The sequence below is a fragment of the Dendrobates tinctorius genome, unplaced genomic scaffold, assembly GCF_039654945.1.
Source record: "Dendrobates tinctorius isolate UK_male_01 unplaced genomic scaffold, ASM3965494v1 ptg000072l, whole genome shotgun sequence".
NCBI lineage: Eukaryota > Metazoa > Chordata > Amphibia > Anura > Dendrobatidae > Dendrobates > Dendrobates tinctorius.
Window position 1 is genome coordinate 200485 of NW_027361740.1, and position 13897 is coordinate 214381.

The 13897-nt window shown below is 42.6% G+C and overlaps 1 protein-coding gene across 1 annotated transcript in view; it reads left to right on the plus strand.

Moving 5' to 3' along the window:
* LOC141096131 (flavin-containing monooxygenase 5-like) overlaps nucleotides 1-12252 on the plus strand; it is a 191948-nt gene extending 179696 nt beyond the window's left edge. Inside the window, exons 5-6 of the mRNA XM_073582530.1 lie at nucleotides 6733-6805; nucleotides 11431-12252. Coding sequence (XP_073438631.1) covers nucleotides 6733-6805; nucleotides 11431-11785 — 428 coding nt within the window. The 3' untranslated portion in view covers nucleotides 11786-12252. The remainder of the gene's footprint in view (nucleotides 1-6732; nucleotides 6806-11430) is intronic.
* Nucleotides 12253-13897: the final 1645 nt, after the last annotated feature.

Sequence of the window (13897 nt, forward strand, 5' to 3'; positions counted from 1 at the left end):
CGATGGCATAGGGCACCGCATAGTATGCAAAAGTGTCTCTGCCGGTGGGAGGGCCTAAACAGCCAAGTGCAGTGAGATGGAAGATGGGGACGACAAGGAGTTCAGAGTAGTGCAGGGATTCCCTAGCAAGGAGACTTATGTAATTGTTTTCAATGTTGGGACAGCAATTTTTGGGGAGCCCTATACTCTGGTGAATGATATATGGGGCCCACCATACACTGGAGCATTCCAAAGGTGGACATCAGACACTGGAGCAGCATTTACAGGGCCCATTATACACTAGAGTAGTAGAAATGGGGCCCATTATATATGGAGCATTATTTGGGCCCATAAGACAGTGGAGCTTCATCCATTGGGACCAACATATACTGTAGCATTATGTGGAGCTCATCATATACGGTTTGAAACATTATATGGGAATAATGATTCCGTATGGAGAAATATATGGGCCTCATTACTCTGTATAGCGCACTAAGCGCTGGCCATAATACTGTATGGAGTTATATACTGTCCGTTTTTGGAGGTATTGGAGAATTTAAAATGGATATCAGTCATGAGATGTAAGAAGTGAAGTATTTTTCATTGTACTATACTGCTATTTCTCTGCCGTATCGGAGCATCATGAGTTGTGGTATGTGTTAAAGGGGCGCTCTTTGGCCCTGGAGCCAGCCCTCCCCCCCCACAACTGTAGCCAAATAACCCCCATTTTTCAGTGCGTAACTAGTATTATGAAGTTAATTAAGGTTGACAAGCTTCATTAACAAGAATTTATGCTTTTGGCATTCAAATGGGCACTGTTGGTGTGTTTCCTGTCCTCCTCTCACTGCTGACTTTAATTCTCCATTGACTTACATTGGGTTTCGTGTTTCGGGACAACCCTGACTTTTCCCTATAGTCGGCCGATTTTGCTCGACCCGACTTTTGGAAAAGTCGGGTTTCATGAAACGAAACTCGACCCTAAAAAACCAAAAGTCGCTTAACACTAATGATGACCATATAGTGTTAGATAACAGTCCTGAAGAACATAAAAGAGATTACAGTACAGTTACAGATAGTGACTTACCGGTGAAGTTCTTTCTGATGGAATCATTCACTTTTCCCATCTTTTCCATTTGTCCCAGAATAACATGACAACTTCTCCAGCCAGGACTCAGCTGCAGAGATTACAAAAAATACACATATGACTTCTCACATTTCAGGCATTGTCCCCCATCTATTCCCAACGTGCACAAACTCCTTATCCTGCTAATACCACAAACCCTTAATGTATTAATGCCCTGTGCAAGGGCCCTAAAAAACAGTACCCACGTTTTGCCCCCAAAAACATAATAATGCCCTCTGTGTACCCCTTTGACAGTCAATAACCTGAGTGCCTCATAACAATAAGTGTCCACTTAACATTTAATAATATTTTCAGGCTCCCCTCTACACAGTATGATGCTCTTATACATAGCATAATGCTCCCACACAGAATACGGAGTCCTTATTTGCCCACAAACACTGTATGATGGCCTCCACACTTTACAAAGACCCCACACTAGCTCCCACACTGTATGATGGCCCCTTAAAAAGCCTCCATATAGTATAATGCACCCCATAGTCGTCCCTACAGTATACTGCAATCCTCATAGGTCTCCAAACAGTATTATGCACTCCCTATTAAAAAAAAATATATATAATGCTCACCTCTCCTCCTCATTCGCCCACTTCTCAGAGTGCCTGCTCATTTCAGCACAGCTTGTGCCATGTACTGACGTCATCACGCTTGCAGTTATTGTCTGCACCATTGACATCAGACTCAGAAGGGTCTCATCATTGCACTTAACTCTATTGGTACAGTTGTGGCCAAAAGTATTGACACCTCTGCAATTCTGTCAGATAATACTCAGTTTCTTCCTGAAAATGATTGCAAACACAAATTCTTTGTTATTCTTATCTTCATTTAATTTGTCTTAAATGAAAAAACACAAAAAGAATTGTCCTAAAGCCAAATTGGATATAATTCCACATCAAACATAAAAAAGAGGGTGGACAAAAGTATTGGCACTGTTTGAAAAATCATGTGATGCTTCTCTAATTTGTGTAATTAACAGCACCTGTAACTTACCTGTGACACCTAACAGGTGTTGGCAATAACTAAATCACACTTGCAGCCAGTTGACATGGATTAAAGTTGACTCAACCTCTGTCCTGTGTCCTTGTGTGTACCACATTGAGCATGGAGAAAAGAAAGAAGACCAAAGAACTGTCTGAGGACTTGAGAAACCAAATTGTGAGGAAGTATGAGCAATCTCAAGGCTACAAGTCCATCTCCAAAGACCTGAATGTTCCTGTGTCTACCGTGCGCAGTGTCATCAAGAAATTTAAAGTCCATGGCACTGTGGCTAACCTCCCTAGATGTGGACGGAAATGAAAAATTGACAAGAGATTTCAACGCAAGATTGTGCGGATGTTGGATAAAGAACCTCGACAAACATCCAAACAAGTTCAAGCTACCCTGCAGTCCGAGGGTACAACAGTGTCAACCCATACTATCCATCGGCATCTGAATGAAAAGGGGCTGTATGGTAGGAGACCCAGGAAGACCCCACTTCTTACCCCGAGACATAAAAAAGCCAGGCTGGAGTTTGCCAAAACTTACCTGAAAAAGCCTAAAACGTTTTGGAAGAATGTTCTGTGGTCAGATGAGACAAAAGTAGAGCTTTTTGGGCAAAGGCATCAACATAGAGTTTACAGGATAAAAAAGATGCATTCAAAGAAAAGAACATGGTCCCTACAGTCAAACATGGCGGAAGTTCCCTGATGTTTTGGGGTTGCTTTGCTGCCTCTGGCACTGGACTGCTTGACCGTGTGCATGGCATTATGAAGTTTGGAGACTACCAACAAATTTTGCAGCATAATGTAGGGCCCAGTGTGAGAAAGCTGGGTCTCCCTCAGAGGTCATGGGTCTTCCAGCAGGACAATGACCCAAAACACACTTCACAAAGCACTAGAAAATGGTTTGAGAAAAAGCACTGGAGACTTCTAAGGTGGCCAGCAATGAGTCCAGACCTGAATCCCATAGAAAACCTGTGGAGATCTAAAAATGGCAGTTTGGAGAAGGCACCATTCAAATATCAGGGACCTGGAGCAGTTTGCCAAAGAAGAATGGTCTAAGATTCCAGCAGAGCATTGTAATAAAATCATTGATGGTTACCGGAAGCAGTTGGTCGCAGTTATTTTGGCTAAAGGTTGTGCAACCAAGTATTAGGCTGATGGTGCAAATACTTTTGTCTGGCCCATTTTTGGAGTTTTGTCTGAAATGATCAATGTTTTGCTTTTTGCTTCATTCTCTTTTGTGTTTTTTCATTTAAGACAAATTAAATGAAGATAATAAAACCAAAGAATTTGTGTTTCCAATCATTTTCAGGAAGAAACTGAGTATTATCTGACAGAATTGCAGGGGTGTCAATACTTTTTTTGCCACAACTGTATATAGCTGCTCTCCACAGGTGTTCAATGGGATTTAAATCCAGACTAATCACTGGTCACTTCAGGAATCTCCAGTTCTTTGTTTCCATCCATTTCTGTGTGCTTCTTAAAGTATATTCGGGGTCATTGTCCTGCTGGAAAACCCATGATTGAGGATGCAAACCCAGCTTTCTGACACTGGGCACTATATTCTGACCCCAAATCCTTTGGTAATCTTCAGATTTCATGATGCCTTGCACATAGTCAAGGCATCCAGTGTCAGAGGCAGCAAAACAACCCCAAAATATATTTGAACCTCCACCATATTTGACTGTAGGTACTGTGTTCTTCTCTTTGTAGTCCTCATTTCGTTGTCGGTAAACAGTAGAATTATGTGCTTTTACCAAAAAGCTCTTTTGTGTGAAATGATGTCCAATTTACCTTTTTTTTTCCCCTTTTTTGTATTACAATACACAAAAAGGAAATAAATAAGTGTATAACAAAACGTGTGTAATTGCAATAATTTTCTGGGAGAAGTACTTCATTTTCTGGAACAATTTCAAAGGTGACAACACTTTTGGCCAAGGTTGTATAGAATAGGAACATTATGTTAAAAACATGTAATCTGTATGCAACTCAATGTATTGGATTATACAATACTTGTGACTGTTGAACCCATGAGATTCTTAATGCCCTTTTTAATTTTAAATTATAACTATTCCTCCATCTGTTAGGCTAATGAAGTTCCCTGTTCAGGGTCAAAAACATGTTTGCAATAAAACATATGAACTTTGTTAATTGTGAATAAACTAGTAAAAGAATACATCCAAGTCTGGATCTTGATGCTTGTTCAAAGCCCTGAAAGGTCCTGCTTTCGTTCCTGTAGCTAAAATCTGTGTTTATGGCTAACTCTTTTGGTCTCTATAACCTGATTCAGGTCTGACAATACTTGACTGTTGTTCTTTGGTCTTCTCTCTTTTCTTTGTTTGGTACAAATTTTCAACATCCAACTGCTGTCAGAGTTGGTAACAGCGGCGTTAGGTGTCAGAACCCAGTCATTCTGATACTGAAAGAGGGGTTTCCACTATGATATTGACAATCTAACTACCAAGCAAAGATTCTAAATATGGTTATGTTGTGACTATATTGATTTTACTCATCATTTTATTGTTATTTAGAATCTGCTAACTAGAGATGAGCAGATTGCTTCATGCAACCACGGTCAGTGGTCCAGGTCAGTGCTCTCTAGCCATAGACCAGAGCAGTGCAAATTTCCTTACCTTCCGAGATAAATTTCCTTACCCTCTGGTTTGGCTTATTATTAGCCCTGCTGGTGATAGATCACTTGTGCACCGCACAGTTGACATCATGCCAGGCTGTCAAACATAGAAACTCAAGAAATTTGTACAGCTCCTGTCAATAGCCAGAGAGCACTGACCTGGACCGTGGGCAAGGGTTGCGCTCATCTCTACTGCTAACATATTATTGAATGACCACAGTGTATTAAAGGAAATCTGTAAATAGGTTTTTGCTGTTCCATCTGAAAATGGCAGGATGCAGGGGCAGAAACCATCACTTACTGTGCTGCTTTCTGCAAATTTCATAAATTCAGGGATTTATCTGCTGCAGATCTAGCCGTTCTCTGAATGCTGAGCTCTGTGTACCCCCGCCAACACCACTGATTGGCAGCATTATGCCACTTTCACACCTTCAATATTTGGTCAGTATTTTATCTCAGTACTAGCTGAAGAGCCCGGCGCTGCCCAGGCATAGTAACTGTGGTTAGTTATAGCAAATTATAATTATCCTCCATCCCATAGTCCCGTGCCCATATACCCATCACACATATCCACGATCCCATAGGCCCTTGCCCATACACCCATCATACATATCTTCCATCCCATAGTCGAGTGCCCATATACCCATCACACATCCTCCATCCCATAGTCCCATGCCCATATACCCATCATACATATTCGCCATCCCATAGTCGAGTGCCCATATACCCATCACACATCCTTCATCTCAAAGTCCCATGCACATATACCCATCATACATATCCTCCATCCCATAGTCCCGTGCCCATATACCCATCATACATATCTGCTATCCCATAGTCCTGTGCCCATATACCCATCATACATATCCTCCATCCCATAGTCCCGTGCCCATATACCCATCATACATATCCTCCATCCTATAGTCCAGTGCCCAGATACCCATCACACATCCTCCATTCCATAGTCAACCATTATGACATCATAATGAGGGGCGGGGCTTGATACACACACACTTTTTCCCCATTATGTAGATTGGGGCAAAATTGTTTGGTGAATTGGAACGCGCGGGGTTAAAATTTCACCTCTCAACATAGCCTCTGACGCTCTCAGGGTCCAGACGTGTGACTGTGCCAAATTTTGTGGCTGTACCTGCGACGTTGCGGATGCCAATCCCGGACACACACACACACTTGAGCTTTATATGTTAGATTTGTAAGCCAAAATCAGGATTGGTGCATGTGTTTCTATTATACTTTTCCTCTGACTGTTCCACTGCGGATTTTTGCTTACAAATACTGACCTAACACTGAACTTGTGAACGTGGCCTTACATGTACATGGCCTTTTTCTGCCAATATTATAAAGAGCTCATTAATATGGATAAATCCATGGCAGCAGGTTTGCTAGTCCTTCAGTTTTAATCAGCAAGAGATAATCACTAATTTTATAAAAACTACAGAAGCAGCCCAGTAACAAACCACTGCAATTATAACCTCTGCATCCACATTATGCTGCTCTCAGATTACTTGACAAAAACCTGGTAACGGATTTCCTTTAACCATAAATATAATATTTAGCTTTTCTTGACTATTTTTTAACGATTAAGAACAATTGGATGTTTCACTGCATATTTAATGTTCAGTACTCTAATGTCAAGAAAATTTGGATTTGCATTTATTCATTGCTACTAAATATTGCAACCTAATAAGTAATGTAATTATTACATACAGTAATATAAACTTCCATCTGTCTGGAAACATATTTTTGAAGCCTAGTAGAGCCAGGTCAAGTTCTCCTCTAAAGCACCATTGTTTGGATGGTTAGCGACGACCTGCCTGTTAATTCTTAGACCCGTGGTGAAAATAATAAGTCTCCCATTTAAGCCTCCTAAGAAAAAAAAACAGGCAGCCAGGAGCAAGTGATTATGTTCCTCTTGCCCAGGTCTTCACTAAGTAACTGTTACACTTCTTGATCTTTTTCTGATGTTTTCATTATTTCTCTAGGAATATCCAAACTGCCTTCATCACAATCTATGGCTAAGAAAATCTCTATGACAAAGGAAGAAATGGCTAGGCGGTAAGTAAGAAACAAATAAAGTTGCACTCTGTAGCACCATAGCATGTAAACATGAAATATGAATAGCATTACTGCTCTAGATAATAAGAAAAAATGGAGATACTTGGCACATAATTTGGCCAATTCATGCATGCCCAGCAGCCAACGACAAGGCGATCTCCGGTTTGCTGGGAACCTAGGTATCTAGTTTGAATACTAGGGATGAGTGAGTAGCTTCGGATAAACCCTTATCCAAATAGCTATAGCGCTTACCAAATAGCTGCAAAAGGAACCTGGATACCTGGAGCGCTTCGGCTGATCAGTTGTTTGGTGCCGCAGCTGTATGTGTTGCGGATGGGTGACAGTCACAACACATGCAGGGAGAGCCTGTTTATTGGGCTCACCATACATGTCTGAATATACGGGCAGGCCTTAGGTGGTAAGTCATTTGATAAAACATCAATGAATAATAACTTCATTAGAATATAATCACTGTACTACTTCATAAAAGAAAGATTCGTTGTCTGGGGACTACTCTCAGTTTGTTATATGTCTGTTAAATGTGTACTTAACATGGTACTACCCTCATACATACAGTACTTAAAGAATAACCATCATTATACATTTTATTTCATAAATCAATAGCACACATGAAAATAACAAACTTTTTATTATCTTATCAGAGAAATCTGCTTTTTTGTCTGACAGAAATGATCAGTCATTATCAAACCTCTCAATTATAAGATACTATCTGGATTCAGTGAAGAAGCTTTCCCATTACTGAGATAAAAGATGGCCGCTGCTACTAATGAGATTCTATGTAGACGGGAAGAAGGAGGAGCTCTACCTCTAGCTACTCCCCCCTCCTTCTATATAGGAGATGGCAGCTGATGCTATTCTATCCCAGTAATAGGAAAGTCTGTATTTACTGAATACCGAATATGGGCTCATAATTATCTGTGAGAAAAATGGACAAGTGCAATCCGATAAAGGAATCATATTGCTCTCTGATCAATGTTGATCTATGATTCCCTGCTCATCTGCATTTTTTTCTTGGCTCTAAGGCCTGTTACACACTTCCGTTTTTGACCATCAGTCAAAATCCGCCGTTTTTGCAAAAAACGGATCAGCCATTTTTTTGGGCGGATCCATTTTTTCCCCATTGACTTGCATTACTGGCGGATCTTGACGGATGGCCATCCGCTGGATCCGTTGTTTTGCAGATCCGTCAATTTTTTTTTTTGTCCACCGAGATGCCTGGACGGACCATGTAACGTTTTTTGTAGTCAAGGATCCGCATTTTTATCTCTCTCTCTCCTCTCTCCTCTCTTCTCTCTCTCCCCTCTCCTTCCTTCCCGGGCAGCGGTTCCTTTAAGATTCTTCATTCGGTGGATCTGTCAAAAAAAACGGATCCAGTGGCATCCGTTCACATCAATTAGGAACGGATCCGCTTTTCCGCCTTTTTGGCGGATTTTAACTGACACAAAAAACTGAAGTGTGAAACAGGCCTAATCGGGCTGAGATAAAAATTGCAGAATGCTGCAGATGTTCTAATATCACATACGAGACTTGCCAGTGCAAGTCAATGGATGTGATAAAAAAAATCACACAGCACTCGCACCATGCGAGTGCCGTCTGAATTTTACACATCCATGTCCTTAAAAGCACGACATTTTATCTGCTGCTTATAGTAAAATCAAAGCGTGATCCAACAGAATAGAATAAATAGAATAGATATACATACATAGAATAGATATAAAGATGTTTGTCACATATATAATTAGTGTAGTGCTTGTGTAACTTACCGTACATCTATTTTATTACTAAATAAATTATTTTCTAAAAAAAAGGTGTAGGATCCCCAAAATTGTCTTAACCAGCAGATAGAAAGTGGACAGCTGGGGGCTGATGTTTATAGCCTGGGAAGGGCTCATAGCTGTATACATGGCCTTTACTGGTTATTAAAATGAAGGACCTCCCCAAAAAAAGTAGGGTCTTCCTAAAATTATTAACCAGCAAAGGCTAGGCAGACAGCTGTGGGCTGATATTAATAACCTAGGAAGGGGCCATGGATATTGGCACTGTCTCAGACCAAAAATATCAGCTCTCAGCCGCCCCAGAAATGGTTCATCCATAAAATGCACCACATCTGCCATTTAGCCTCCCTCTTCCCACTTGCCCTGGTGTGGAGGCAAGTGGGGTAATAGTATTGGGGTCAATGTCACTTTTATATTGTCAGGTGACATCAAGCCCAGGGGTTAGTAATGGAGAGGAGTCTATAAGGTGCCCCCATTATTAACCCCATACTCAAATTGATAAAAAAAATAACACCCAGAATAAAGTCCTTTATTTGAACAAATGACACAAACTCCTTTATTGACTGTATGACCAAGTATGGTGGGGAGGTTGATGCATAGAAGTTAAACAACCAAATACCTCTTTAAATTGTCAAGTAATGGACACCCTCTCCTCTGTGCAGCCTGCATACACCTCTCAGATGTCTCTCTAACCAGCAGCACTGTACCATGACTTCTACTTGTCTTGACTCCAGCTGCATACCCACCATTGGGAAGGGTTCATGGCATCATGGGCACATGACTGAACTCTCTAATCACACCAAAACACTCTTATAGAAGCTGCACCTACTAAATCAGAAACTTGCTCATTTGATTTGAGGACCAGGCTGTTAAAATTTTAGCTGTTCAACACATCTGACTATGAATGAGGGAAATCATAATTCCCAACTTTTGAAGAACAGAATGAGGGGCAAATTTATGGCGCGCAGTGGCAAATCTTGGCCACATCCATTTGAAGTCAGTGGAGTCTGTGAATCATGGCTTTTGCTCCTGCTTGCAAGGTTTTAGGTTCTAGCCTCAGAGAGACTCACAAAATAAAAAAAAATTACATTATTGCAATTGTTTTTCATTATTTTTAGTAATTTTATGGAAAGAAAAAAATCTCTAATTGTCCCTCTAGAATATGTGTTGCACACTCCGATACTTACCTGGGCTCCTCTGCCCCCCGGCGCGGCGTTCTCCGGGTCCCATGCCGCGTCTTGCCGGCATTTCCTGGTCCTCGGCGGGTCCGCTGCCCACGCATGCGCCTTAGGTCTCGTCTGTGCGCTCTTTCACTGCCTTATGCTGCGGGAGGGTCATGACCCACAAGCATCCCCGTCATGGCAGCCTCCACTGACTATTTCAGGCTGCTTCCTACGTGAGATAAGCGCCTGATTATCATTTGTGCCCACTTTGCTGCCAATCCTCGTTCTGGCACTTGTGCTAATCTGTAGTCAGATCTTTGGTTTGCCTCCCTGCGCACTTCCCATGTGCGCTTACTTTGCTCTGCTCTTTTGTCTTACAGTGCCCGTCTTCTCCACACCTCCTGTCAGCCCTTGGATCCTACTCTGCCTCCCTGACTCCGGTTCCATGTTTCCTGTCCTTACATCCTCTTCCCTCTCAGCCATCCCTGCTTTTCTGCTAGCTTCCAGTCTGTCCTCCTGGCTCCCCGTGCCCCCTGTCATCTTTCCTTTCCTACATCTCTTACTCTGTTGTCCCTTAAGAGCCGTCCCTTTGGTACCAGCTGTCGAAATATTAACCCCTTTGGGCCTGCCCCTGATGCTCCCTGTATAGAGGGTGGTTCCACTTGGTCAGCTCGCCCAGAAGTGCTCTGGTATTCTGACCCAGAGGGTCCACTCTAGGTGGTGCTTCCATAGGTCTTACAATATGGTGACATAGAAATACACTATATAAAATGTATGTTTATGTACCTATATAATCTGCTTCTGGAGTCACTGCCTACAATATAGCTCAAGATTACCAAATTCTCCTATGTTTATCATTGTGGGCTGGGGCTCATAGCTAGAGCTGCTGTCTGCAAACATGAGATTGCGAGTGCTAGTCTTGGGGAGACCAGGTCATAAGAGAATGAAATGAATTAAATAAACTGTCAGGAAAGAGATATGAGGTCCCACCCCCGAGGAGGAGGAGCCATGGATCGATAACGTCTGAGAATGGTATTGGAAGTCAGGACAAAGCTCTGACCTGCTGGGAAGGGGGGACAGAGACCTCAAATCGGGGCAGTCCTGCTGAATCCGGGACGGTTGGGAACTACTGTATAGTGAAATGTTGTGACGCTGCAATTGCATAAGATAGATTTGTCTTCTATTTGATATTATTAGGAATTGAAACAGGATGTCAATGTATATTAGGAAATATTTGCAACCTCTCATTCATCAGTGTAATCTGCCTACAATTTGAGCAATGATTCTACAATACCACTACATAGCCCTTCATATTGAAAAATCATTACTCGGGTACTTTGCCTGAGGCCCAGTCAGTGGCGATTAGCTGTATGAATGAAGTTTCTAAAAGAAGGCTTTGAAAGAGTATTCTGGCTCCATGCACATTGGGAGGTGAGCAAGTGCCTCTGTCATTCCGTCCTTAAAAACCTGCTGGGTCACATGTACATATGGCAGATATTGTGCACCTATCCTACTCATTAGGGCCTGTCACCCTGGAGAGATCGCAGAAATGAGACAAGCCAGAATACTCCTTTTAAGTTTCACAATTTTTGGAAATTCATTATTCTGCAACTTATGATTGCATCATAGTTGTAATTCACTATTGTATCTTCTTTTCTTTTTCAAGGTATGTGGAGAGCCCACGTCACACCATACAAGTCGATTTCATGGAATACATGGATGAAATTGCTTCTCAGTTCGGTGCCAAGCCCAGCCTACTACCATATTGGATTACAGACCCTAAACTTGCTTCAGAGCTGTTTTTTGGGCCCTGTACACCTTACCAGTATCGCCTGTCAGGCCCTGGCAAATGGCCAGGGGCCAGGAAAGCCATTTTAACTCAAAGGGAGCGCATTATTAAAGCAACGAAGACTCGAATTTGCACTCAGGAATCACTGGAAACCAAATCTTCGATTACATTCCTTCTGAAGTTAGCAGCGATCATTGCTTCTCTGGCAGCAATCTATTTTGCTTATGTTTAGGAGGCATCTCCTGTCTGAATTGAGATCATTTTGTAATGTAATTGCCTCCTGTTAGGCATTTACAGCTCTATAGCTTTCCAGACTTGCCCTACACAGCAGTTCTCATACCCTTTAAATTTGAAGAAAAATAAAATTGACAAATAAGGTTATCAGCTTCACTTGCAAAAGTAATTAATACCATATATCTGTGGCATGTTATGTCTTTGCCTATGATGGTATTTTAATGTGCTCAATATTTAGAATTCAATATAAAGCTGATTTCAGTTGCTTTTACATTGTATTAAAACGCATTCTACATAATCTTTTTATTCAACACTCATATTATATTATGGGGAGAAGTTGACTGCAAAAATTAAATTCAGCCGTATTCTGTAATCTTTATAAATGTGAGAATAAATCTGCATGCAAAATGTATTAACATTGTAATATGATAACACAGACCAATAAAATGATCATTTCAATACTCATTTTATCAGCTTTTGTTATTTCTTTATAGTGTCACCTGCTTTCACCAATCTTTACCGCACGCAATATTGGGGTAGCACAGAAGGAGTGTAGATTCATGGTTGTCAGAAAAGGAAGTTGCCGGTGACTGGAAGAGTTTGGAGTATTGGGGGGATTTTCAGAATAAACTTTTGACCCGAGAGAGTCCTTGCATTTAGAGTCATGGCAAGCACTCTTGGTCTATAGCTTGGAGGCTTCAGAATGTAATCCCACCACCTTGGTCTCTGTAGTTCAGTATGATGACAGATGTCCTATGCTGATAATTTGAAATAGATGTGGTAAAGAGCAGGTTCCTTTGTAAGTTAAAATGTGGATTTTGAAGGGGGGTTGCTTGTGTAATGGGCAGTCAGGGAAGGTAAGATTCTATTGTCAGCAGGCCACAAACAATGGCATGTCTGTGGGTCGCCCTCCCAGGGCTGTGGGGTACTCGGTACCGGGCTGGGATGTGTCACAGCAGAGGGGACCCGGTCCGTGGCCCTGGGCACCCAAGCAATAGGGGAAATGTAATAGTTTGAATGAATAGTTCGTGACGCCACCTGTGGTGTTCGGCAAGTGAGATGTTAGGCTGACGCTGCATGCAGATCCTCTGGGGCTGGTGGTGTGTTGCAGCCAAGATGGTGAAGCTCCCCACAGGTGGAGCTGTAGCCCCAGGGCAGTGTAGATGTGGGGGAAGAAGAGAGGCACAAGCGGTGTTGAAGCTGGTACCCAGGAGTAGCGGGCCTGGATGCATTAGCGCAAGAATGAATGGAGGACACCAGGGCTTGCAGTTGCAAAGCTTTACTCACAGTCTGTAGTACACACAGGTGCCTGCCTCCATGCTGTGTCCGCCGGGTCAGGGACTCAGTCAACCTCCAGGCAAGATGGAATGCTCCCTTCCAATGCTCCGCCAACATGTGCCTTTCTGAATGTCTCCTCTATAGCGCCTTTAAGTGTGAAGTACTCCCAGTACTGAGTTACGCTGGAGTGCCTCCTGACCGATGTTCCCAAGAACTCTACTTGTACGGCAGACAGATGTAGCCTGCTTCAGGGACTCCCTACTCCTGAGTCCCGGCTCACTATCCAAGTTGCTGTTGTGCCCCCAAGTCTTAGATGGGAGTAGTGCATTTACAGCCCACTACTCCACCGGTGTCTGCTGCAGAACCATTAGTGTCCATACAACCTTGGGGACCGGGCCCCGGCCTTGCGCTTAGAACTTCTAGGCAGGGTTCTTCCTCTAACCCACGTCCTCTCTGTTCCCTTTTACTCCTTCGTTCCGTACTAATCTCTCTCTCCTATGGAAGATCAGGTTTCAGTTCAATGTATTTCTCCTTCTTTCCTTTCCAGTGCCAGCAGACCCGGGTCACTCAGGTCTGCTGCAGCACCTCCTTCCTCCATCCCTCTTCCAGGGATCTCCTTTCCTCATTCCTCTGAGTGGCTTCCTCTCTGACTGACCTGTAATTCTAAACCTTCCCGCTCTTTTATGTATTCTCAACTCCACCCGCCTCCCAGCACGTTTCGTGTTCCAAGCAGGGAGCCACCAAAGGTGCTCTGCTACTCTCCAAGTAAGGAGCTGCAATGTGGCTTTGCTGAACTACTCTGTTGTGTGGGTTGCGAGTGTTGGAGCGTGGT